The 26,126-nt window shown below is 42.9% G+C and overlaps 1 protein-coding gene across 1 annotated transcript in view; it reads left to right on the forward strand.

Annotated features, from left to right (window-relative positions):
• TEX14 (testis expressed 14, intercellular bridge forming factor) overlaps window positions 1-26,126 on the forward strand; it is a 96,268-nt gene that overhangs the window by 48,457 nt on the left and 21,685 nt on the right. Inside the window, exons 11-22 of the mRNA XM_030294594.1 lie at window positions 1,013-1,191; window positions 5,937-6,088; window positions 7,257-7,447; window positions 8,071-8,221; window positions 9,795-10,696; window positions 14,038-14,144; window positions 16,449-16,537; window positions 17,878-18,159; window positions 19,029-19,129; window positions 20,933-21,052; window positions 22,434-22,500; window positions 25,426-25,507. Of these exons, the coding sequence (XP_030150454.1) occupies window positions 1,013-1,191; window positions 5,937-6,088; window positions 7,257-7,447; window positions 8,071-8,221; window positions 9,795-10,696; window positions 14,038-14,144; window positions 16,449-16,537; window positions 17,878-18,159; window positions 19,029-19,129; window positions 20,933-21,052; window positions 22,434-22,500; window positions 25,426-25,507 (2,423 nt within the window). The remainder of the gene's footprint in view (window positions 1-1,012; window positions 1,192-5,936; window positions 6,089-7,256; window positions 7,448-8,070; window positions 8,222-9,794; window positions 10,697-14,037; window positions 14,145-16,448; window positions 16,538-17,877; window positions 18,160-19,028; window positions 19,130-20,932; window positions 21,053-22,433; window positions 22,501-25,425; window positions 25,508-26,126) is intronic.

Genomic DNA, 26,126 nt, shown 5'->3' on the forward strand with positions numbered 1-26,126 from the left:
CAAACAGAAATAGACTCATAAATACAAACTAGTGGTTGCCAGAGGGGTAGAGGGTAGGGGGTGGGAAAAATAGGTGAAGAGGATTAAGAGGTACAGACTTAACAGTTACAAAACAAATCATGGAGAGGCACCTGGGTGGCTCAGTCAGTTAAACATTGGACTTTGGCTCAGATCATGATCTCACGGTTTTGTGAGCTCAAGCCCCGCTTCAGGTGAGCCCCGCTTATCTCCCCCCACCTCTCTCCCTCTCCCCCCCCCTTCCCTCTTCACCCCTTGTGGGATTCTCTCTCTTACCCTCCCTATCTGCTCCTCGCTCACTTGCACCCTCTCTCAAAAAAGCAAAAACAAAAGCAAAAATACGTCATGGAGATGAAAGGTATAGCATAGGGAATATAGTCATGTCGTAGTAATGTATGGTGACTAAACTTACCATGGTGAGCATTATGTAACGTATAGAACTGTTGAAATATTGTGTTGTACACCTGAAATTAATATAACATTATATGTCAATCATATTTCAATAATTTTTTTTTAAAAAAAGAATGCCATTTCTCTGAGGAGAGACCAGTATGACTTTGATCAGTCAGCTACATTGGTGTGAGTGAATTTCTTTCCCCTTAGGATCAGTCATCTGCCCGGGGCAGGGGCTGGACTGGTCCTTTAAGCTTCCAAGTTCTCAGCAGCACAGGCTTAGATGGGTGCAGGGCAGGCTCATTGGTGGTGGTGGTGAGCCCACCCTGGATGTACATACCAGGCTTTCAGAACTGTCTCTTCAGTTTTTGTGGTGTGAAACAGCTCAGTTCAGAGAAAGGAGTCTAGGCTTGGAGCCAGAGGGCCAGGGTCAGTGGGACCTTAAGCCAGTCATTTAACCTTCAGCTTTTGGGTCCCCGTTTATAAAATGAGGACCCTAGGTAGCTGTGAGGATCAGTTGAAAAGACTTTGGAAACTGCAAAGCATTCTGTAGTGTCCAGAGCCCAGCGTTGTTCCTTGCTGTTTTATCCCTTGCTTCTAGCGGTCCCAGTTCCCCGTGCTCCACATGGAGGTGATTGTGCATCTGCTGCTCCAGATCTCTGATGCCCTGAGATACTTGCATTCCCGGGGGTTTATCCACCGCTCCCTCAGCTCCTACGCCATCCACATTGTCTCCGCTGGGGAAGCAAGGCTGACCAACCTGGAGTACATGATGGAAAGGTGGGTGCTCTAGAGAAAGAATCTGATCTGGACAGGACTCTTCCTCATTGGTGGGCTGAACTCTTCATTTTTGGGGAAAGAGGTTTCTCAAATGCCTTGACCTGTCTGTCAACGTTAGAGGGACTTTAGGGAAGTTACTTCTGCTCAGGACATTATCATTTTAATGCACATTTAACAAGCAAGGAGCCCATATTAGCCAATATGTGTAAATGCCCTAACTATTCAACTCAAAATTTTAAGTGGCTTAATAAACCAAGGTGTGTTTCTCACTCACATTGCAGTCTAGTGTGTGTATTGGGGCACCCATTGGGTTCTAGGTTCCTCCCATCCATGGTTCACTTGTCCCCAAGTCTCAGTCCCCCACTGTGTCCTCTGCATTGCTGGTCAGTGAAGAGAGAACATGGAGGGGCACATGGTGTTTAAGGTCCAGTCTGAATTGGCTAAGTCATGGCTTCCCACTTTGCAGTCACCTCTGCACTGCAGAGAGGCTGGGAAATGTGCCATAGCTGTGCATCTTGGAAGGAGAGAGAAGGTGATGGGTGCTGATGAGCCTCACAATTGGTCACACCTCCTACTCCTGGGCCAGGTGCTTGGCTAGGTGGGCACTAAGGCCATTCCCTGCCCTCGAGGGCCTAAGCACAGTGAGGTAGGTGGAGACAAAACAACACCCTCATTCAGGGTTGGTGGATGGGATTCATTTCCTTGTTGGCAAGAGTCAAAGTCCTCCAGAGAGTTGGGGGCATGTGTCTTTTCCTGCCCCTAGGTTCTGGAAGGCAGAGGATCTCCCCTGTGCTTCTGTGCTGCCTTCTGCCTTCTGAGCCTCAGCCCGTTGTTGGTTCTGCTCTGCTGTGAAGCTTGAGCCACTGGGCAGAGCTCATGATCAGACCTGCCTATGTTGGCTTATCCTTGCCCCCACCTACCCACCAATCACTGAGGCTTTGTTTCGGAGGCTCTCTGCTGGTCATTCCTTCTTGCATACCCTCTAATGTTTTTCTCACTATGTGAAAAGCTCTATGAGGGCAGGGATTTCCGTTTTATTCTTTAAATGTTTTGTTTATTTTTGAGAGAGGCAGAGAGAGCATGAGCAGGGGAGGGGCAGAGAGAGAAAGGGAGACACAGAACCTGAAGCAGGCTCCAGGCTTCAAACTGTCAGTACAGAAACCAATGCAGGGCTCAAACCCACGAACTAGGAGATCATGACCTGAATGGAAGTCAGAAGTTTAACCTGCTGAGCCACCCAGGTGCTCCAGGGATTTCCATTTTATCCATTGCTGTATCTCAAATGCCTAGAGCAGGCCTTCATGTGGTGGGCACTCCGCATATGTTTTTTGAATGAATGAAACAGTCTTGCTTCCCAAACCACGCATGCCCTTAGTCCTTTAAGGGGGGAATTGGTTGTGTTTGGCTCTGTGGACCTTGGTGAAGAGTTTTTATTTTATCCTAAGAACATTGGGATGCTTGAAGGGCTTTATTTATTTATTTAGCGGATGGTGTCATGGATGATTGACAGGCTAAGATCCTTCTCGTTCCTACATGTGAAGAAGGGGCTGAGAGGAGACAGGAGAGAGGCAGGGAAGCAGTTAGGGTGTAACTGTAGTACTTGTCCACATGAGAACTGGTAGAGGCCAGACAGCTGTCCCCAGTTGAGCTGCACAGCCTTGGATCAAGTCCATTCTCAGTTCCAGTGAAAACCTTTCAGTGTCTCCCCATTGCGTACATGATTTAAGTCCAGGCACTTTGCAGGGTGTGGAAGCCTTCCAACATGAGGCTCTACCCATAGTGCCAACCTTCTCACTTCCCATTCCCTGCTTGGCCCTCCAAAGCCTCTTTCAGTATAGGCCACCTCTCAGTGAATAACTTGCCTGTTTATCCTTTAAATTTTCCTCAGGCACAGTCTCTCACCACACCTGTGAAGTTCTGGTCCCCGAGTACTTAGCATATTCCTTTCCTCCACAGCTATGTGTCCCACCAGATGGTGACCTTTGAGAGGGCAGGAACGGTGCATGTTCATTTTCAACTCAGGGCCTGTCATGTAGTAAGTCCTCGGTATTTGTTGGTTAAGTGAACAGATGAGTGTAGATGATGGGAAAACTCGAAATTGTTCAGAATGGGATTGGTCACTTTGGCTGTGTGCTCAGCAGCAGTGAAAGCTAAGGTGTTTGGACATTTTTGTCTTCCATAACAAAGGCTTTTCAGGAAGCCTGTGAAAGAATACAATCTATTTGCTGGTGATGGAGCACCATCTGTTGTTTACATGGAGGTATAACAGTTTCTTCTGCCTGAGCTCTCTGTAGAAATGTGAATCCTAGAGTGAACTAGAACTTTGGAGATGCCCCAGCCCAATCTTGTCTTTTACAGATGAGGAAACCAAGGCCCAGAGAGGTGAAGAGCTGGTCTGAAGTTACCCAGCTATGGCTACAACCAAGTGGTAGAGGACGTTTCCTGGCTATCAGGAGAGAATGGATCAGAGGTTGAGGATAGGAAGCCCAACTAGGAGGCCACTGTGTAGGGTGTGGTGGTGACTACAGAATCAGAATAGAAGTGAAAAATGTGAGATGCATTGAGAAGCTGGTGTTCACAGATTAGTCAAATGAGGGGCTGGGAGATAACTGAGTAGGAAGGTGTGTGTTTCCTTTTGGGTTTGCTGACCTCAGAATGGAATCTCAGGCAGAAATGTCAGTCAGCAAGCAGTTACAGCCACAACGGCACATCCTTCTTTGACAGCTGATAACATGAGCTGGGATCCAAGAATCCAAAATAGCTTTCAATTCCACATTTATTTTTGGAAACATTTTATTTGTTGAATGTCATTGTCAAGGGTAACACTCCATCTCATGGTATGAAAATGACAGAGCAGTTTTTCTTATTCTTCAACTCCTTCTTAATAGAATCTTTAGAGCTGGGATTGACCTTGCAAGTGGTATCACATAGCTGTAGCCAAATGTAATTTTAATGATGTCAGAGCTGAAGCTTAGAAAAATAACTGCCCCAGAATGACAGCCAGAAAAGAAGCGCCACCCCCCCACCCCCCTACGACTATCTTTAACAGAGAGGAAAGGAGGATTGTAAGAGAAGAAGGTGAGTGGAAGTAAAAGAGAAAGGATATAAATACTGGTTGTAAGTGACTTACCCTTATCTGAACCTTAGACAAGCCTAAGAGGTCTGAGAATGTAGTGAGTGTTTCCCTTGGAGAATCAGCCTGTGAAGTGAAGAGCCAAACATACTAGGTCTTCAGAGTAGGACTAGGACTTCATACTAGGACTTCAGAGTTCTTTGGTGGGAAAACACTCCATTGCTTTTCCTGTGATATTGGCATGCTTGTATGCTGTTCACATTATACTAGGCCACATCTAACTATTTAGCAATACAACCAAAAAGTCAATACCAGCTTTCATTTCATGATTTCCTGAACTCACTGCCATCTACCAAAAGCTCTGCTGGAAGAAATATTATTTAGGGAGGTTTGCTCAAAGTCCAAGAAGCCCATCCCATCCTCAAATCTGGCCTTCACTAGACCAGCAAAGAACTTCTGGTCACTTGCTTTAAAAAATTTTTTTTAAATGTTTATTTTTGAGGCGGGGGGAGGGACAGAGCATGAGTGGGGGAAGGGTCAGGGAAAGACGGAGACACAGAATCCGAAGCAGGCTCCAGGCGCTGAGCTGTCAGCACAGAGCCCAATGCAGGACTTGAACTCATAAGCTGTGAGATCATGACCTGAGCTGAAGTCGGATGTTTAACCAACTGAGCCACACAGGTGCCTCAAAAACTTAATTCTTAACTTAGCAGTCCTCAGTCTTTACCAAATGCCTACCATAACATTCATATTAATAACTTACTTGCATAGTGCTTTATGGCTCAGAGAGTTCTCCACATGCAAGGTCTCATTAGATTTTCATGACACCTGTAGATGGAAGTAGGCGCTAACTTCACCCTGAGGACTCTTGTTGGCTCAGCAGATATTGAGGATGCTATGACTTAGTTCTCAAGGAGTCTAGTTGGGACCCAGTTGAGTTTTTCAAACACATCAGTGAACCTTTGAGTGATGAACTGAAAGGACTTGTTCCCAAGAGGGCAAAGTTCAGAAGAAAAGCAATCACAGGAATTGGAGGAGTCCCACAAGGGACTTTGATAAAGCAGATGGAGCTTGAGGGGGGTCTTGACAGAGTCTTAAGTAGGCATTGAGGCCCTCATGTAAGTTTAGAGATACATGATATAAAAGACAGATAAGGTGCCTCTTCTCATGGAGCTGACTCTAGCAGAGGGGAGACAGATAATAAACAGTAAGTAAATGAACAAAACTTCAGATAATATGTGCTCTGAAGCCAATAAAACAGGACTACAGGTGGTCAGGGAGGGCCTCTTTCTGAAGAGGTAATTTTCAAGCTAATACCTTTCTTATAAGAAGCAGCCAGTCAAGCTAGGATCTCTGGGCAGAGCATGGCATGCAGAAGAAGCCAGTTTCCAGTGCAAAGACCTGAAATGGTGATGTACTTGGCATGCTGGAGAAACTCAAAGAGGGCCCCCGTGACTTGAGTGAGAGAGAGCCAGATGAGGTTGGAGGGTGGGCAGGGCCCACTCAGGTAGGTTGAAACAGCAGGCTGCGAGGGTTAGCTCAGGGTCTAGCTGGGTTTCTAGAAGCTCAAGGAGGTTGCCAGTCTTCAGAGGTAGATGTTTCACAGAGGTACTGTGTGATGGTCATGATGATCCTTTAAGACATGAGTCTGACCTTGTGTTTCCTTTTGTAGCCAGGATGGACGTGTACACAGAGACCTGACTCGAGTGCCCCTCCCAACCCAGCTGTACAACTGGGCTGCCCCGGAGGTGATCTTAGAGAAGGCAGCCACAGTGAAGTCGGACATCTACAGCTTTTCGATGATCATACAGGAGATTTTAACAGGTAGATCCAAGAGCACATTCACTATGACCAGAGTCTCTACTCTTGGGTTGGGTTTTTTTTTTTTCACAGGAGTTACTTTTATGAAAATTCAGAACATAGGAAAAAGAGATTTCTTCACGGAAACTTCTTTGTACTTAATAGAAGATATGAGGTGATTGTCCAGAAATCTCTTTTGACTTGTTCTTGGAGACTCAGCAAAGCCAACCTATCCTCCTATTAGTGGTGATGCATTTAATCCAAGCAAAGTTGTTTTTTTTTTTAATGTTTATTTATTTTTGAGAAAGAGAGCGCATGAGAAGGGGAGGAGCAGAGAGAAAGGGGGACAGAGGATCCGAAGTAGGTTCCACGCTGACAGCAGCAAGCCTGATGGGCCTGGACTCACGAGCTGTGAGATCATGACCTGAGCCAAAGTCAGGCGCTCAATCGACTAAGCCACCCAGGTGCCCCAATCCAAACATAGTTTTTAAACTGAATATTGCTGTCAGTGCTTAAGGGTCTCTGTGAGGTGCCCTTTAAGAACTTGTAAACGAGGGGAAAAGACTGGCCTCTGAGAAATAAACTATGAAACCAAATACACCTAGAGTTCAATGTGTATATAAGCAGTGTCACCTGACAGATATGGAAGCCATTCAATCCTTCAAGACCCTAATGCTAAGGAAGTGATCACATATCTGAAGATAGAAGGAATCTTTCAGGAGAGGGCGCACACACACACACACACACACACACACACACACACACACACACATATACAGTAAAACCACATTCACTGAGGAGGTAAGTGAGTGTTCCCTCTCATTTAGCAGTGTTTACAATCTGAGAGGCAAAACCACACCTTCCATGAGAGGAGTGCACTGAGCTGCCCATCCTGATGCCATGAAACATTTCCTGTGGTCTCCAGGTCTGCCAGCAGGGAGCCCACATGTACATAATTCTGACAGTACTTGTTCCTGTCTCCGTAGCAGGGATTTCCCTGGTAAATGGGTAAAGTGGTTTCTTGTCTATGACTGGTCATCCAGACAGTTTTTTCTATAAAGAGAAATTAATGTTTAAAGGGGTTGAGTGACTTAACTAAGGTTACCCCAATTACCCAATTTTACATGATTTCTTCTTTTTTTAAAACATGATTTCTTTATGTTACTTTTTCCTGTGACTTTTTCTTTACCAGATAACATACCCTGGAATGGCTTAGGTGGCTCAGTTATTAAAGAAGCCATAGTCTTGGGAAATTATTTAGAAGCTGATGTAAGGCTTCCAAAACCTTATTATGATATTGTTAAGTCAGGCATCCAGGTCAAGCAGAAAGACCGAACTATGAACCTTCAAGATATCCAGTACATTTTGAAGAACGACTTAAAGGTAAGCTCTGAAGCTGTTAGGACTTTATTTCTGCTTACTCATCACAGAGGCATAGGGGGTTAGAGATGAGGAAGAAGCTAGTTGAAAGAAGTTTTGGAAATCCTCATTTCATCATATCCTTTCTGTGCTCCCAAGAAAAGGAGCTGCTAGCTGCTTCACTTGGTTAGGGCAGCAGGAAATTGATGAGGGGGGCTGGAGAAGGTTGGCACATAGTAGAGGTATCCTGTAGGCACATAATGCTATTCAGTGACTGGAAGCTATTGTTACTGTTTAAAAAATATTAGGGGTGCCTGGGTGGCTCAGTTGGTTGAACGTCTGACTCTTGATTTGGCTCAGGTCATGATCCCAGGGTCATGGGATAGAGCCCCATGTCGGGCTCCTTGCTGAACGGAGATTAAGATTCCCCCCCTGTCTCACCCTCTGCCCCTCACTCCTGCTCACGCTCTCTCTCTAAAATTAAAAAAAATATATATTGGTAATAACAATGAATTAGCTAATTTGGATTACAGTCAGTCTACCCAACAGGAAGAAGAAGTTTATTTGATACCTAGACCTGCTTAAAAAATACCAGTGACATTCAGATAATTGCAAATATGTCCTTGATGATATTTCCCTTATTATAGGATTTTCTCGGAGCCCAGAGAACTCAGCCAACTGAGAGCCCCAAGATGCAGAGATATGAACTCCATCCTGATGTCAATGTTTGTCTAGGACTGATGTCAGAACATTTGAAAGAGACCCCTAACTTGGAAATAAAAGAGCTAAAGGAAACAGGTATGGCCTTAACCTACAGGTTAAGCATTAATTGACATGAATGGGTTCCAAGAGTTGCAGGCTACAACTAATCAACTCCTCCAGACTGTACACATCACTTATACTGGGAAAAGATTGATGCCTTCAAGAAAAATCAAGATCCTTGAAATTACTAAGTTAAATATTTTTGGCTCCAGAACTAAGCAGTAACAGCCAGTTTATTTCTAGTATGATTATTCTTAGGAATTTATTTAATTGCTTCACAAATAAAAACGGTGATTTTTTTAAAAAGTTAATTTCATTTTGAGAGAGAGGGAGAGAGAGAATCTCAAGCAGGCAGAGCCCGACATAGGGCTCAATATTATGAACTGTGAGGTTATGACCTGAGCCAAAATCAAGAGTCAGATGCTTAACTGACTGAGCCAGCCAGGCATCCCCCAAAATGTTGATTTTTATATTTAAAACTATTATCTGCTCATTATAGAAAACTTGAAATCATACAAAGAAGAAAATTATTTATTTTAATTCTGCCACTTAGAAATAATTTGTTAATATTTTGGTGTTTCCCTCCAAGCTTTTCATATAGTTTTATAGCTTTGTTCGTACATTTAGAAATCTTAGGGGCACTTAGGTGGCTCAGTCGGTTGAGTGTCTGACTTCAGCTCAGGTCATGATCTTGCAGTCAGTGAGTTTGAGCCCCGCATTGGGCTCTATGCTGACAGCTCAGAGCTTGGAACCTGCTTTTGGATTCTGTCCCCTTCTCTTTCTGCTTCTTCCCCGCTCGTGCTCTGTTCTGTCTCTCAAAAATGAATAAACGTTAAAAAAAAAAAAAAAGAAATCTTAGAATGCAGAGCTGAAAAGGACCTTGCAGTCATCTGGCTTAATATCCTCATATTCCAGATGAGAACACTAAAGTTGAGAGAGGTTATGGCTTGCTCAGGAGTCCAAAACTTACTAGAGAGCTGGAATCCAGGCCAAGTGACCATTCTTTCTGCCTCTCTTTGGACAGGGCTGGAGGCCTCCAGAATGACCTCCAACAAGCTTTCATTACTTTGGCTCCTCCATCCCATTCTCTGTAAGCTGTATACCATCAACCAGAGGTGATGGGTGATCAGTTCTAGTGGTATTTTTTGAATTAATTGTTCTTCCCATTATGTAGTGGCTTCTTGGGCAGTGTCTTGGCTACTTTTATCAGATGCTCACCAAGAGCATAACTTTGACATGAATATTCAAACTCCTGTGTGTGCAAAGAAAGCTATGAATTTAGTTTTTAAGATTCAGGGGCCTGTAATTTGCATGTCCTGATAGTTAGGCATGTTTTGAACACATTGTAACTTAAGCTTAGAACATTTTCCCCAGGGTTTGACCCCTCCCCAATTTTCTACCTCAACTCATGTCAAAATGGGAATTTTCATCTCTTAGAAATACTCCCTCACCTCCTGGGAGTGTATCTTGTAGTCTTCCACACCTGGGAAGGGAATGGGAAACTAAAAAGTTTCTTTCTCCATTCTCATATCGCTGGAGCAACATGCTAAGGCTGCTAAGTTGCTGCATGTGATCACTTTAATCAGTTGCATGTTGCCACTCTTTCCAGCAGGCAGTCGGCTTCATTCACCCACGGAGAAAGCAACACCAGATCCTCAGGTCCTAGATCCAGGTCTGATGGCCAAGGAGACTCAGAACCGAGATGCTGCTTCTCCTGCCTGCTCTGTGATGGAAGAGGACGCCAGGGGGCCCAGCCCAGGTCAGGCTAGCCTCTGCAGCTTTGAAATCAATGAAATCTACTCAGGCTGCCTGGACAGGGGAGATAACACGAAGGAGGAGCCCCCAGGAGCTGATTCATCTGTTGTGGGAGCTGGACCAAGCCAAGCAGATGAACTAAAGTCCATGGAGGAAGAGTTGGAAAAGATGGAGCGAGAAGCATGCTGTTTTTATGATGAGGACGAGAGCTCTTCAGAAGCTGACACAGAGCTCTCCTTTGAGGACTGGGATTGGCAAAATGGTTCTCTTAGTTCACCCAGCCTACCTGAGCTAGCCAGAGAAGCCAAGGGCAATGGGAGCAATAGGTGCATGACCGAGGAGTACATCAGTAAGTGTGTGCTGAATCTGAAGATTTCACAGACATTAATGTACCAGAATGCCGATTTGCTGAGGAATACTGAACAGAGAATTGATAAACTTGAGATGATACAAAAGGGGCAGGAGGAGTACAGGTCTTTGTGGGCTTCTTCAAGAGAGTTTACAAACATTTATGACTCACCTTCAGCCTTGGGCCCCCCAGCTTCCACCTATGTTCCACCTGTCATGCAGCTGCCGAGAGGCCAGCAGCTGGACACCAGTGGCAATTGCCAAACCCTGACAAGATCTTCCATGGTGAGAGACTTTCAAGGAGGACATTTTGGCAAAAGGTCCAGGAAAAGAAGTGACTGTGGCTGGAAACCTGTCATCCAAGTCTCTGAAGAAAGCACTGGGGATCAGTCAGAGAAGAGCCATCAGGTACAGCTAAGTGGGAGGCAGGGCAGCGTGAGCAGGATCTGGAACATGATTCAGCATAGCCCCTAATCCATGTGCAAGGACTAACCTAAATACAACCAACTCATAGTGGGGTCCTCTTGGCTTTGGGAAATAAGGCCTCTAGGATGGAATTCCAAGGTAGATACTCTTCATCTCTCATTCCAAACCCAACATACAGCCCATGTTCTTTGTAATCCATGCATCAGATTGAACTATTTGAAATTGCTGTCTTATAGGTCAAAATATTCAAGTATTGACAATTATACGTGGTTCAACTTACTAAATATGGTATCTTGGGCAGGTATTAATCCCCATTCTAAATTGTTTAGTCATTCATTTACTCACTCATTCAATAAACATTTATAGAGCCAGAGGCTATGCATTAGACTCTGGGATATGATGATGCATGAGCCACAGACTCTACCTATGAGTAGCCCCAGTATGGGACAGATGGACCTGGTCATCAAAGAAGACACCTCAAAGGAGGTGAGAAGATACCATGGGAGCTGGCTTGGCAGGTGTAGCTTGAGGCTTAGTGAGGTTGTAGCTCTTCCATGAGCTCCTTAAGGACAGGGTCTGTGTCTTACTCATTCTGTGTCCTAGCAAGGGTGCCTGGAACATAGTAGGTACTTGGCAAATGGTCACTGAGGGAATGAATAAATGAATGAGTCTGAACAAGTTCACACATGGAATGCTGGCTGCCTCTTGAACCAGGATTTTAGAGATGGATCAACCCCATCATTTTACAGAGTATGAAGCTCAAGTTCAGTGCCTTAAACTTCCTAATGTCCAGGTGTTACAGAGGTGGGGTTGAGGTAGGAGAGGTCAGCCTCATTTAGAAGGAGGACTTTTTACTGAAATTATTTAGAATTGCTGGCCTGCAGTGATAAAAAGCTGGCCAGCTTTTAGTGGGTTTTATTATAGTTTAAAAATTTTCTGCCTGTAGTACATCCTTTAATTGCCTGCACAGGGCAGACAGCTCCCCTCGCCACACACCCCCCCCCCCTTACTACACTACTGCCAAGGCCCACAACTGATTAGGGGCAGAGTTCTTCACTCCTAGTTTAGTGTTCTTTCACTGTGCCCTGCTGAATGTCAGACTTCAGTCCTCACTTAAAACATTTGCAAAAGTGTTGGCATTTTTTTTTTTTTTGTATAGAAAGAAGGCACAAAGAACTTACTTAGACTCTAATTTCTGTTTATATTGAAATTTCAAATTTATTAGAAAACTATTAGAAATAAGTTTTCTTGGGGCGCCTGGGTAGCTCAGTTTGTTGAGCATCCTACTGTTGGTTTTGTCTCAGGTAATGATCCCAGGGCCATGGGATTGAGCCCTCTGTCAGGCTCCATGCTGAGCGTGGAGCCTACGTAAGATTCTCTTCTTGCTCTCTCTCTCTCTCTCTCTCTCTCTTTCTCTCACTCTCTCACTCCCTCTCTCCTCTCCTCCCCTCCTTCTCTCTCCTACCCCCCCTCCCTCATCCACCTCCCCTGCCAGCCATCTCTCTCTCTCTCTCTGTCTCTCTCTCTCTCTCTCTCTCTCAAGTAATAATAATAAAAAGGTTCCTTGTATGTTATGTTTTGGTTATTTATCACTATGTAATAACAGCAACAAAAACCCAAACTTCGTGGCTTAAAACAATAATTTATTTCTCACAATTCTGTGGGTCAGGAATATGATAGGGCTTACCTGGTGATTCTCTCTGTGTGGCATGGGCTGGGATCACTCTCTTGACTGTATTCAGCTGAAGGCTGGGATAGGCAAGAAGGTTCAAGGCCTCATTGACATGCCTGGTGCCTTGGCCTCCTCCAAGCAGCCCCTCTCTGCACTTGGCTTCTCATCATCCAATAAATAATCTCATCCAAGCTTCTCTACAGCATGGCAGCTGCCTTCCCAAGTGAAAGCTGAAACTGCTAAGCCTCTTTAAAAACTAGTCCCAGCCCTAGGACAGTATTACTGCTGCTACTTTCTGTTGGTCAAAGCCGCAAGGCCAGCCCAGATTCAAGAGGAGGGAAATAGGTTCCAGCTATCTTGTGGCAGTGTGGACAACAAGGGAAGGAATTCATGGCAAGCCTCATTGAAAACCATCTACTAATACATATGACTATGGATAAAACAATTGTACCATATTGAATTTTTCTTTAAAAAATCTACCCTGCTTTTCTAGCATAATCAGGGAATAAGGCATTTCCATCTAAATGGATTTTTCAGTTAATTGAAATCCATTAATTTATCAGTTCTTAAATTTTTAATCATACTAAATGAAAACATTACAAACTTCCCATTATCCTAAATACCTATTTTGAATATATTCTAATCTTTCCTTGGTGACCATGACATTTTTCAGAACATCTGTTACTTGATGCTCCATGATAAAGTTGTTGCCCTTAGCCCCTGCTAAGGAATCTTCTCCCCCACACAGAGTCCTCTGGAGCTCATACTTTAGGGAGCTTATGATCATTTTTGTGCATCCTCTCACTTTTAGGCATCTTGATGTCATCCCAAAATACCACATTTGTTGTCTCAATTTGCCGAAGGTTAGGAAGTACAATGAACTAAGTTTGTTAAACTTGGAATGAGCAGATCCAAAATTCTCTCTTTGGAATAAAATATACAGTGTTTAATTTACCTTTTTTTTTTTTTTTTTTTTTTTTTTTTTTAGATAGAGAACATGAGTGGGGGAGAAGGGCAGAGGGAGAGACAGACACAGAGAATCTTAAGCAGGCTCCGTGTGGAGCCTGAGGCAGGGCTGGATCTCACGACCCTGGGATCATGACCTGAGCTGAAATCAAGAGTCGGACACTCAACTGACTGAGCCATACAGGCGCCTGTGATTTAATTTACTTCTATTTCCAAAGTATTGTAGCTTTTATTTTAGTGTGCTTTATTTTCATAGCATCCTCACTGGTGGACTCAGATAGATACTACATCCCAGTTTTATGGATGAGGAAACTGAAGCACAAGACTTTCTTAGGTTATTCTGAGTAAGGGTTTGACTAGAACCCAGGGCCCTGGTTTCCTGCCACAAAGCTTGCTGCCTCAATAATAATACAGGGGAAAGTTTTGGGATTTTTTATGTCTGTTTTGTCTGCTTATTCTTCACTTGCTCCCAGTCTGTATTGGGTTCTTGGGGGCCAGCTTCTCTATCTAAAGACCTCCACGCAATATATGAGTTATTAGGTATGAAACATGAAAAGGGAAATCATCTTAGTAGGTTCAATTATTTCTGCACATTTAGCAAGAATGGCTTGAAAAATAGAATGTGAGAGTGAAGAGAAGAGGAATTCCTTCATCAAAGCACTGAAACAGGTCTACTCTTTTTAAGCTGCCAACTTTTAGTGGACCTGGAAAACAGGGCACAAGTGAACAATCGCAGCCCTCTCAAGGAGCCAAGCACAGTTTGGAAAGAAACAGGAGCCCAAATACCAGCAGGTGGGTTAACATTTTGTTCTTAGACTCTCATGTGACCCCAAAACCACTTAATGATCTTCATGTGTCTTGTCACAAAGAGACTGTGAGTGATGAAAAACAGTAACACAGAAACAGATCTTGGCGGGTTTTCTCCTTTGAATGAGTGGAAGGAGCTATGTAATGGGAACTTGTAGGAGAAAACATCAAAGGTAAAGGACCTGGCAGGTTAATCAGACAGAATTCATCATTTATCAAAAGCAAAGCACCTTGCCTTTCCAAAGCTGCCAAAATTGTTTTTCTTATAAAAAGAGATGCCAGGTACCCCATTTGCCAGTGCTCCAGAAACCAAACTGTTTGGAAACCAGGGTTGTTCAAAATAAACATCCCTGACGTCGGAGCAGGGTTGAACAATACAACTGTTAACCATGCAGCTTCTGATTTCCAGCCAAATCAATGAAATGAATTGGCTTCAGCACAAATCACAGGAAGGAGAGCATATGTGTACAGTGAGTTTTTAAGAACTTATGTAAAACATTTTATTTTGCATAGGGGCAAAATTATTAAAGGGCCGATTATTAAAGGGCCAATAAGTGTGTTTCAAGATAGACTAGTCCATCAATTTCAGTTTTTCTTTTCTGTGGTTAAATGATTTTAATCCATGGTTTTGAAGTCAGTTCTCCTGGAAAGAAGTAACTTTTTGTTTCTCTCCCAGTGTTGACTTGAGACTAGCAACAAGAGTTTGCTGTTCCTTTCATGTTGGTAAATGTGTTCACTAAGGGAGTATCAAGGAGAATACCCAGACATCTTAGTTCAGTGTATGTTACCTTTACAAAGAGAATTACTGGAGAACCAACTAACTGGCACCAAAGGGGTTAGAGCTCACATCATTGAGAGAAGCAGATGCGGTGACAGAATAGGCATTAGGTGGTAAATCAAAGCCCCTATTCACCGTGTTCCCCCCAAAACACAAAAAAACAGACCAAAGAAAAGTTTGACATTTTGCTGCCAATCCACCTAGTCTTTTTATATCTTTTTTAGATATAAAATTATAATTACGTGTAAACATATATAGGTACTTTTATATCCTGATTTTTCCCCTTACATTAGAACAAGAGCATTATCTCACATTATTGGAAAACCTTCTGTGAACTCATAATTGTTGGATTTCCCCCATTGTTGAATTTTAGGTTGTGTTATTTTTTTGTCCGTTTTGAATAGGGCCACAGCGACTTGTCAGTGCAACTGTTTCTGCACTTTGGAATTATGTCCTTGATGGATTGTCAGAAGCAGAGTTACTAGGTGAAGGGTTTAAACATTTTAAAGATAACTTGATAGCTGCTGTCAGATTGCTCTTTAAAGAAGCCAATCAGATTTGACCTTTCTAATTCAGTCTCTCTGCTTTCTGGTCCAGCAGGGAAGTAGGGCATTCAGGATAACAAGGAATTCATATATATGCCACAAGTCACACATTTTCAAAGGGTTAGTTTAATAGATGATAAGATACATATATAATCATGGATGTGTAGAGGAAAAGAGATTCCCTTGTTTTTCAGATGAGGAAACCTTTGTACAGAGAGATTAAAGTGTGCCAAAGGCAGGCAGCTAATTAGTGGTGGGTAGGGTCTGGAACTCAGTGAAACTAAGCTGAAGATCTCTGAATGTTCTTCAGGTTCCCTGGTGCCTTAAGACCATGCTTACAAATGTTAGTTATTGTGCTATCACTGATATGCAGGTGGGCCTGTCATAAAAGAATTCTGAACAAAGGGTAGGAACAGTTACTGAACCATCACCTGTGTTCTGTGGCATTGTTGGGGTCGGGGGCTCTGCAATAGCTCAGGGACTAGAAGTCTGTCTACTGAAACTGTTTCAATTGTGGGGTTTCTTCTACCTCTGAAAAATTTTCAAGAGTACTTTTAGAATCATGTAATCTGATTTTGGAAACTGAAAAAAACCTCAGAGGTCTTCTAGCCCAGTCCTTTCATTTCCTAGCCAGGGAAGGTCTAAAGAGTCTAGTGCCTGAACCAAGTTGACCCAACTTAATAGTGTACTTTTCCCTGTGCCAAGCCACCTGAAGGGACCTCTGGTGTCATCCAGCCCTGGCCAGGCCTCTGCTAGGTAAGGAGTCTTGCTGTCAGAACGCTGGGGAGTCTGACACTCTCTGGTGGCAGGCAGGAGTCAGTGCAACCCCAGGAATGGCTCTGAGAGGAGAGGATGGTCCGGGTGGGCTGGAGCTGCAGGGCTCAGGGTTGTGTCAGGAACTTGAGCAAACTACTATATTTGTGTCTACCCTGTCCCCCCCCCCACCCACCCCTTTATATAATTTAGGATCAGTGTGGAATCTGTGTCTTCTGAAATTTGTCATACAAAGTTAAGAAATAACGAAGATGATGGAGAGGTACACTTAAAATGGAAATGTGAGTAAAACATCCTAAGTTCTGTTGGGCAAAATGAAATTTAAAGTATATTTCTAACCTGCTTGTTATCTCTAAGTACACAGCCTGTATTGCACCAGCCTCCCACATTCTTTTCTACTGTTGGATCGTTCCAGTTTAAAAGCAAGGCTTTCTGGGGTGCCTGGGTGGCTCTGTTGGTTAAGTGTCTGACTCTTGATTTGGGCTCAGGTCATGATCTCACGGCTTGTGAGTTCAAGCCCTGTCAGGCTCCATGCTGACGTCTTAGGACTCTCTCTTTCCCTTTCTTCTGCTTCTCTCCCTCTCTCTCTCTTTCTCTCTCTCTCAAAATAAATAAACTTAAAAAAATACATTAACAAAATAAAAGCAAGGCCTTTCTGACTACAAATTACAGGAGGGAAATGCTTTTTTCTTTCTTCTTTCTTTTTTTACCATCTAGTCAGGAAAGATAACCTATGTCTTTTAACATTGTTTAAATGAACATATTTTGTGTTATTAGTCCAAAGAAAAGAGATTATCAATCCACCACTGTGTATACTGTTTTGTTCAGTGATTTTTTTTTCTGGAAAAAACTTTTTTCATTTCTAGACTTTATAGGAATATTTCCATTATATATATATACTATATATATCACTATATATATATAGTATATACTATATATATATCAGTATATAATACTGATGATTATAATACTAATATATATACATATGTATATATACTGATGCATATTACATAACAACTATAGCAAAAACAGTACACGATATAGAGATTTAATATATAACATTCATTATTAAAGAACATTCAGTGTCACTTGGATATACCTTGTGGGCATTTTCCTTTCGTATCAGTTTTATCTTTAAAAGGGTACGATGTCTATGTATTTTAATCCTAATGTTAAATGACATTAGCAAAAGTATAGAACATTTGGAATGAAGACACATGCACATAAGCACACACATATATACACACTCCCAAAATATGAACTCAGCATAGTCCAGAGAGGCTAGACAAACTCAAATAGAATCCTTTCCACTAGTTTCTACAGGCTGCAGATGTTATTTTCTTGTAAAATCTTCATAGCAGGAAGGTCTGTCTACAAGTTTTCTGCTACCTTCTACTCCAGAATTCAGAAATTAACTGAAGATTCTGTCCTTCCCTGTTATCACTTCTTTTCTCTCCTCCCCTTCGAACCAAAAAGCGCAAGCTAAGGATGATGCAGTTCTAAAAAGGCAATTACTGTGATAATATGAACTTTAAAAGTATTTTGTAGCTCTTCAAGAAGCAAAAGCTTTTGTCTCCAATGCTCACAGTTCTGTTTTAAATGCTACTTTCTCTCTGTCTAGTGGAGGTGAAAGAAATGGCAGAGAGAGCAGCCACCGGGCAGCTGGCAGTACCACCATGGCATCCTCAGAGTAGTACGACTTTAGAGGATGAAGCTAAAGATGAGCCTGATTCCCTGCTGCAGCCCCCGCTTGGGGACCCTGAGAAAGTGGGTTGGCAGTGCACTGTAGAGTATCCCAGGGAAAATGATGAGTCAAGAGAAAATGGCAAATGTAACAAAATGGGTAACAGTGACTGTGACAGTGACCAGTATGGCAAACAGCCTGGACCTCAAAGCTTCAACAGTAAGTGCAGTTGGAGGAATTGGGATGGTTGAGCTCTATCAAGTTATTAGCTCTCAAATATAAGTAAGCATCCTGGAATATTTCCTTTGCTTGGTCTTCTCCCCTTTCCCATATATCTGGGATCCCTGAATTCCAGGGGAAAACAGCATACCCTTTTGATTCCATTGTCCTTCCTGTAGGTAAAGAAAATCCAGAAATTCGTGAGTTTTTCTGTTACTGGAGCAGACCATTTGCTCAAAGGGAGAAAAATAATCTGTGTACCATGACCCTGTTGTTGGCTCTAACCTGGCAAGGAATTGAACCTTTTTTTTTTTTTTTTTTTAACCTGAGTACAGTAGTAGATGGCCATTCCCTACTGCCCATTTCTTTGCATTTTCAGCCAGAAAAACTTCACTGGCTCCTAGAGATTCTGTGCTAGAGGAATCTAGAGACAAATGGCATTGACTGTCATCACTTTGTAGATTTGCAGGTTAAAATGAAGGCTATGCATTTCTACCTGGTAATTTGCATGCAATCAGGGCATGGAATATTATTTCACAGTTGTTTACAAATCAAAGAAAGGTACATCTAAAATTTTCATTTATGTTAGGTAGAAAACCTACTGGCTTGAGGTCTTTTGGTATTTAGAATCTGTTCCTTATCAAGCATCCCCCTTGAATGGGTGGGCCAAAGGATTGATGATACAGGACCACGTGTTGGGGCCAGGCCAAACTTACAGTCTCCACTTTCTGGACTGAACCTGACATATGGGACATGGCCATCCTTGGCAGAATATTCACAGATCTCTTCTCTCCTGCCACTCCTCTTCCCTTCCATGCCATCTGAATATCATGGAATGACTATGGCCCTGGTTGTGTTATAATCATTAGGTATCAGGCACCTGTCTCCCAGCAAAAATGTGTATCCAGAGCATAGTGAAGTCTTTCAAGCAAGTTCTGACGCATCTGTGGTCATTGAGAAATCTTACAGTGTAAGTAATATGGCCTGCAGAGCCAGGTTGAACCCAAGGACCTAATAAAGTAGAACTGAGTTGTTGTTATATATTATGACATTAAAATAATATCTATAGTAGTTCTTTTTTGTTGGAGTATGTGCTTCACATGAATGGAAAAGTATTTTCTCCCTGCCTAAATACTGTTTGAGTCAGTTCAACTCAAAGCATTGTGTATCTTGGGGCTTGGGTGGAACACAGACAAGTGTCAGATTCTGGAAACTCTTGAACTTTCTTTCTAGCTGCGTAGATGATGAGACCAACTCTGGAATCACAGTGTGAGGTCAGGTATCAAAGCTCATGGCCCAGCAGGTGACTGAGGTCCAATTGGAGTAGGAAGAGCAAGGCCAGGGTTGTGATGAGAGGGCCTTCTTCACCTAGAGTGTCCTCTGAGACCCCAATTCAGCTCTCAGTAGAAGGAATGTGTTTCTGCCTGGCAACTGCACCTCAGCAGGATCTGTGCATTGAGGCTGCAGCCCTACGTCAGGGGTTTAACACATCCTTGAGGTATGTAATTGGGCCACAGTCCAGCCAGGCTAAGGAACCAGAGTGTGTTATCATTGTGATAGGAGGACACAGTCACTTAAAGAATATAAACAGCAACTGAAAATGAAATAATATAAAAATACAATTGTGGTAACATTTGAGATCTTTCAAAGAACATACTATTATATTTAATCACGGCACACAAACCACCCACAGGACAATTTAGGACAATTTATTCTTTTTCTCACATGGGGGCTGGAAGGATAGGCCATGTTAAGCATACTGGCTTGGCTGTCAGGGAAGCGGGGAAGGTATGTGAGGCCAGGCTTGTCTGAGAAGTTTCAATTTGATACAAGAGGTGAAGGGGAGCAGCTGCCAAGTGTGCAGGAAGAGGAAGCATGTGGCAAAAGCAGCATCCAAGGAAATAAATCATAAAACCTCTGCAAAGGGATCATTGAAGGTGTGGAAAGAAGCTAGTTAGTTGCCTGTGCATGTGGTGATCAGGGCCTGAACATGGAGAAATAAGCAGAAAAGGAAGGGGTGGAATGGAGATGGTGAAGAAATAGCTGTTACTTTTGAATCTTCAAGTTTTATTTTTATTATTGAGATTGCATTGCTATTTTTTTTTTTTTTTTTTAATTTTTTTTTTCAACATTTATTTATTTTTGGGACAGAGAGAGACAGAGCATGAATGGGCGAGGGGCAGAGAGAGAGGGAGACACAGAATCGGAAACAGGCTCCAGGCTCTGAGCCATCAGCCCAGAGCCCGACGCGGGGCTCGAACTCACGGACCGCGAGATCGTGACCTGGCTGAAGTCGGATGCTTAACCGACTGCGCCACCCAGGCGCCCCTGCATTGCTATTTTTAACATTATACTCCTTCACTTTTAAACTGTAGTGCCCACGGGAATCCTTATTTTTGAGCGGCCTCAGCTTCCTCATCTGGAAGACGATGCCAACACACGGACTGCGTCTGTGGGTGTTCAAACTCAGTGCCAGCTTGAGTTGTCTAGGAACTTTCTTCTTAGAATTTCAGAGCAGAAAGGTCACCTAACTCCCTCCCCCTCCATTGTACAGATGAGGATGATGAGTCCCAGGATTTTCATTTGCCTCACTTGCTGCAAGGGTTCACAGCTTGCTGTGGGGAAGGAAGGCAGAGGCAGGTGGTGCAAGCAGGTGGGGGGGGGGCGGCCCAAGTGATTTTAGATAACCCCGTTATTAACACTGCATCCAACTATAAAGGGATTTGTTTACAATGAACACGGACCTAAAAGTGATTTCCTACATTATTAATAGGATCAGTCCATGCAATCAACTTGTTCACCAGAGTCTTCTGAGGATGTAACAGATGAATTTTTAACTCCAGACTATGAATATTTTCATTCTTCAACTGCTCAAGAAAACTTAGCTCTAGAGGTAAAAACCACAGTTTAGGGTAAAGTACTTTTCAGCTTTCTCTGTTGCCTTATTTCTTTTAAATTATTTTTATTGAGAAAAATAGCTTACACATAAAAGCGTCTAATTTCGACTTAGTGTTTTCATGTGTTTTGAAAAGACATCTGAAAAATAAGATTTGTGAGAATGGAAAGTCATATGCAGTTTCTCCCAAAACTGTGGTTCCTGTATTTGTACAGCACTTTGTACTTTTTTTAAAAACACTTTTCTTCATGTTACCTAATTCACATATCCTTCCTGTGGGGAAGAGAAGAAGGCCTGCTGTTATTCCTCTGTGTGAAGAAGTGGTGATCCACAGATGTAGGGAATTAGCCCTGGCCTGCCAAGCTTTAGTGGCAAGAGAGCCAGGATTAGAGGCCAGGGCTCAGCATGAATGTGGGGCTGTGCAGTGCATGGGGCTTTCTTGGGAACCTGCCCAACTTTTGCAAACATCTATTTGTACAGAGTATTTTCATTTATAAAATGAAGCTCCTTACATTTTCTTACGTATTTGTTTGTTTATTTATTTATTTATTTATATAATTTCTACCTCACCTTCTACTGACCTACCATTTTTTGGACCTTTTACCACTATGGAAGGTGGGGTAGAGGAAAGGGAGGATTGTAGATCTCAAACACAATATTTGACTGGCAGGAATTCAGTGATGCAACAAAAGCATCACTTCTGATAAGTTTTCTATTGTTAATCCTTCAGCTATTCTGGCTTTTAATGTGAGCAGACTGGCATGTTAAGAAAATCTTTAATAAAAAGATATACGGTACATATACACATATTATGTATACATATACATATAAAGTGTAACATAGAGGAAAGTACACAGCTCTTAAGTGTACAGCCTATTGACTTTCCCAGACTTGAACACATTCATGTAACCAACCAGATCAAGAAGCAGAACATTATGGGTCCTCCAGAAGACCCCTGTGGGCTTCTTCCCAGTCACTGTCACCTCTCAAAGGAACCGGTGTTCTGACTTCTCACCCCCCAGAAAGCAGCTTTGCAGTCTGGGCCATTTTTCCAACTTTCTAGCTTTTCTGATAAAAGTCCTAGGAATCAAAACATCTTTGTGGGAAGGTTGGGGGAGTGGAGGGAATAATATAAAGAAGGGAAAAGTCACACAGTTCTTCCTCACAGTGGGGGCTGGGGAGGGCTTGTTGAGGAGGAACATAAAGTACAAATGAGCACTTAATGTCTTCGAAGCAGGTTTATTCTTTTTCTATAAAAGATGCAGGAACCTTAGAAAGATTTTCAAGGTTTAAGAACATCAAGAAGTTCTCCCTCTACTTTTGATGATATGACGGCCTCCAGTGACCCTTCTTTCTTTGCTCTTTTATTCTTTTGTAGACTTCAAGTCCTATAGAAGAAGACTTTGAAGGAATACGAGATGCATTTGCCCAACCTCGAGGTTCTGGTAATAAGCTCTTAAGGCAGATTCCTTTTCATTTGCCTTTACTTTCTGTTGGATGACATCTTTAAAGCTGGAACAGTCCTTAGAGATAACCTCCTCCAGGCCTTTGATTTTACAGATGAGGAAACCTAGGCTTTGTGATTTCTCCTCATTAGAATGAATCTCCTGCTCCTCACCAGTCTCATAACATCCGCATATCATGTTTTCTGTACTTCCCCTTGCATCCTTATAGCATATGTTTAGTGGTTGCTGCTGCTTCCCCCGCCTTCCCAGCCTTTCATTAGATTTCTGGCCCCTTTGTGGCACATAGCAGGTGCTTGGTTATATTCACTGAGCTGACCTGAGGGATTGACCCAGGCTGTACAACTGGTTATTGATGTAACAAAAACTAGAACTAGCTTTTCATGTCCTTCACCCTAAGAGGCAGAGTTTGACTGTCATTTTCCTTTGCTTGCTTAGAATCTTGGCAAAGAGTTAATAACAGCCAATAGTGCATAGTCAACATAACATCCTTCCCTCGGGAGGCCTTGGGTTCTGTATAACTCAGCAACTGCTTTCCATTACATGGGAAGTTAACCTTGAATCAGCAACCCGGGTGTGGCACAAGATAAGATAGAAGTCAACCACTGATTCTGATACAGACATTTAAAAAATTGTGTACTTTTACTCTTTTAAGGTATACAACTGTCTATTTTAAAGTTTATTTATTTGGAGAGAGGGAGAGAGAGAGAGCACAAGTGGGGGGGGGCAGAGAACAAGGGAGAGAGAGAGAATTCCAAGCAGGCTCCATACTGTCAGCACAGAGCCCAGCGTGGGGCCTGAACCCATGAACTGTGAGATCATGACCTGAGTCGAAATGAAGAGTCGGATGCTTAACCCACTGAGCCACCCAGGTGCCCCTACAACTGTCTATTTAAAAAAATTGTTTTTCATGTTTATTTATTCCTGAGACAGAGAGAGACAGAGCATGAGTGGGGGAGGGGCAGAGAGAGAGGGAGACACAGAATCAGAAGCAGGCTCCAGGCTCTGGGCTGTTAACACAGAGCCTGATGTGGGGCTCGAACTCACAAGCCGTGAGATCATGACCTGAGCCGAAGTCGGTCATTCAACCGACTGAGCCACCCAGACATCCCTACAACTGTCTATTTTAAAGTCAGAGTTACCTATCTACTGAGCCAGGTAGCTATTTTCAGTCATGTCTCAACATTCTGAACCCAGACAAGGTGGGCTTGGATTCTGAACTTACTGCCTTCCTCCTGCTATATACTCTGGTTTCTATCTCTAACCTGATTCATGCCCCTGTCACAGTTGACATCATCTTAAGCAGTAGGCTTTTAGATGAACAGTTAAATTCTCAGGACAACGTGTATTAAAAGTCTCCAGACCTGGATCTTGGGTCACCCACTTCTTTCATGTGGCCTCTGCCTGCAGTTACTTTCTGTGTGAGCGTGACCTGCACATAGCCATTTCACTTCTGTTTAGAAGAAGGTTGAGTGGGATAGAGAAGTTGTGGGGCAGGTAGGTCAGAAATCCAGGGCTACTTTGATACAGACATCTGAAGTACACGAAGAAACCTCTGATTTCCACTCATGTCCCGCTTTCACCCTTCTCTTCCTCCTTTTCCACTAGGGCTCTGACATATACCCCTTCCACACCAGGCGATGCCACAGGTAAAAATCGGACACATGCCAGGTTCCAAGCCCAGTTTTGCCACTGATTTTTTTTTTCATGCATGATCATTTCACCCCAGGGCTCCATTCTCTCTTTGTATAAAGTAAAGGAGAGGGTCAGACTGCAAAATCTCTTAAGTTTTTTTCCAGCTGTAATGGTGCTTATTAGGAATTCCTTAATGCTTTCTAGGGCTTTATGCCTCCTAGGTATTTGAAAGAGGGTCACAGGAAGAAGAGCCCTCATGCTTCTCTACTGACGTTTCAGACCTCCTTGGTACCTGCTAAAGGTGACACTGTTTTGGTGAGCCTCCCCATCGTCCACCATACTACTTGCTCTAAGAAATGGCCTTGGGATCATGAGCATTTGCCGAGAGGGCAGGCTGCTCTGCCTGTCCCCTTCTCTATAAACAAAGCAGTACACTGGTGGGAAGAATAATGAATAGTGGCCCTGTCTGCCCAGAGGTCTGCATAGTATCTAACCTGAGAACTGGTGGGGAGTAACTTTGGATACTTGATATCAAGAAGAACAGAAGAGGTGCACCTGGGTGGCTCAGACAGTTAGGCATCTGACTCTTGGTTTCGGCTCAGGGCATGATCTCACAGTTTCATGAGTTCAAGCCCCATGTTGGGCTGCTCCGTGCTGTCAGTGCCGTGCCTGCTTGGGATTTTCTGTCTGTTTCTCTCTCTGCCCCTCCCTCACTGACACTGTCTCTCTGTCTCTCTCTCTCTCTCAAAATAAACAAACTTAAAAAAAGAACGGAAGATAGTTGAATTAGCTCCTTAGTACTCAAGCCCCCCACCCCCATTCTTTAAGTGGAGTATGATGGCCAAGAGGCTCAGCACTCTGGGAATGCCCAGCTAATGGTCTTTTCTATTTGGAATCTTTAGTGAACAAACAGTTCTTGGTTTCAACGCCCCCTGGTGTCTGTTGACAGGAACCAGGTCAGTTTGCCTTCCTGAAAAGACAAAACAACATTTGTCTCCAGAAATAACTGTGCTGTTATAACTGAAAGGCCAGTAAATGGCTTGATTGTATTTTGAGTGTCAGAATATAGTTACTCCCTCTGAGCAAGGAAAATAAACTTTCAGAGCAAAAACCTCTCCTATAGCACTCAATCCAAACCCAATTAGGAAGTACTTTGTTTATCCAGATTATTTCTCATTCTGAACCAGACCAAGGGAAATTCTAGAGAATGAAAACAATAATTTGAGTTGGTAAAAATTCAGTAAAAAAGATGCATTTACTTTATTCTTTCAGGCGAAGAAAAGTTCCAAATGAGAAAAAGCCTTGGAAGGAATGCTGAGATTTTGACCAGGTCTCAATTCCAACCTATACGAACGTATGTGCTAGTATTTTAGTCACAGTTTCAGACTCACAGAAGTAGTGTTAAATGTTGATAATGTCCCATATTTATATATTGCTTGTCTTCAAATATATTTGTCACCATATTATAAAAATTTGCTTTGGGGAATTTAACTTTCTTAGGACTTTTTCAGCAGGATTGTGAGGGATCGTGAAAAGGAGTCATTATCTGTATTCAGATCCTGACTCTGCCTTTCCTATCCCTATGACCTTGGTTAAGTTTCTCAACTCCTCTCTTCTATTTCCCCATTTATAAAATTAGGAATAAGAATCCTTATAACTCCTGGCATTCTTTGCAGAGGAATGAAGACTTATGTTCACATAAAAACATATACATGAGGGGCGCCTGGGTGGTTTAGTCCGTTGAGCTTCCGACTTCAGCCTAGGTCATGATCTCACCATTCCGGAATTCGAGCCCCACGTGGGGCTCTGTGCTGACAGCTCAGAGCCTGGAGCCTGTTTCAAATACTGTGTCTCCCTCTCTCTCTCTGCCCCTTCCCGACTTGAGCTCTGTCTTGGTCCCTCAAAAATAAATAAACATTTGAAAATTAAAAAAAAAAACACATACATGAATGTTTATAGCAACTTTATTTGTA

Source organism: Lynx canadensis, chromosome E1 (assembly GCF_007474595.2).
Source record: "Lynx canadensis isolate LIC74 chromosome E1, mLynCan4.pri.v2, whole genome shotgun sequence".
Taxonomy (NCBI): Eukaryota; Metazoa; Chordata; class Mammalia; order Carnivora; family Felidae; genus Lynx; species Lynx canadensis.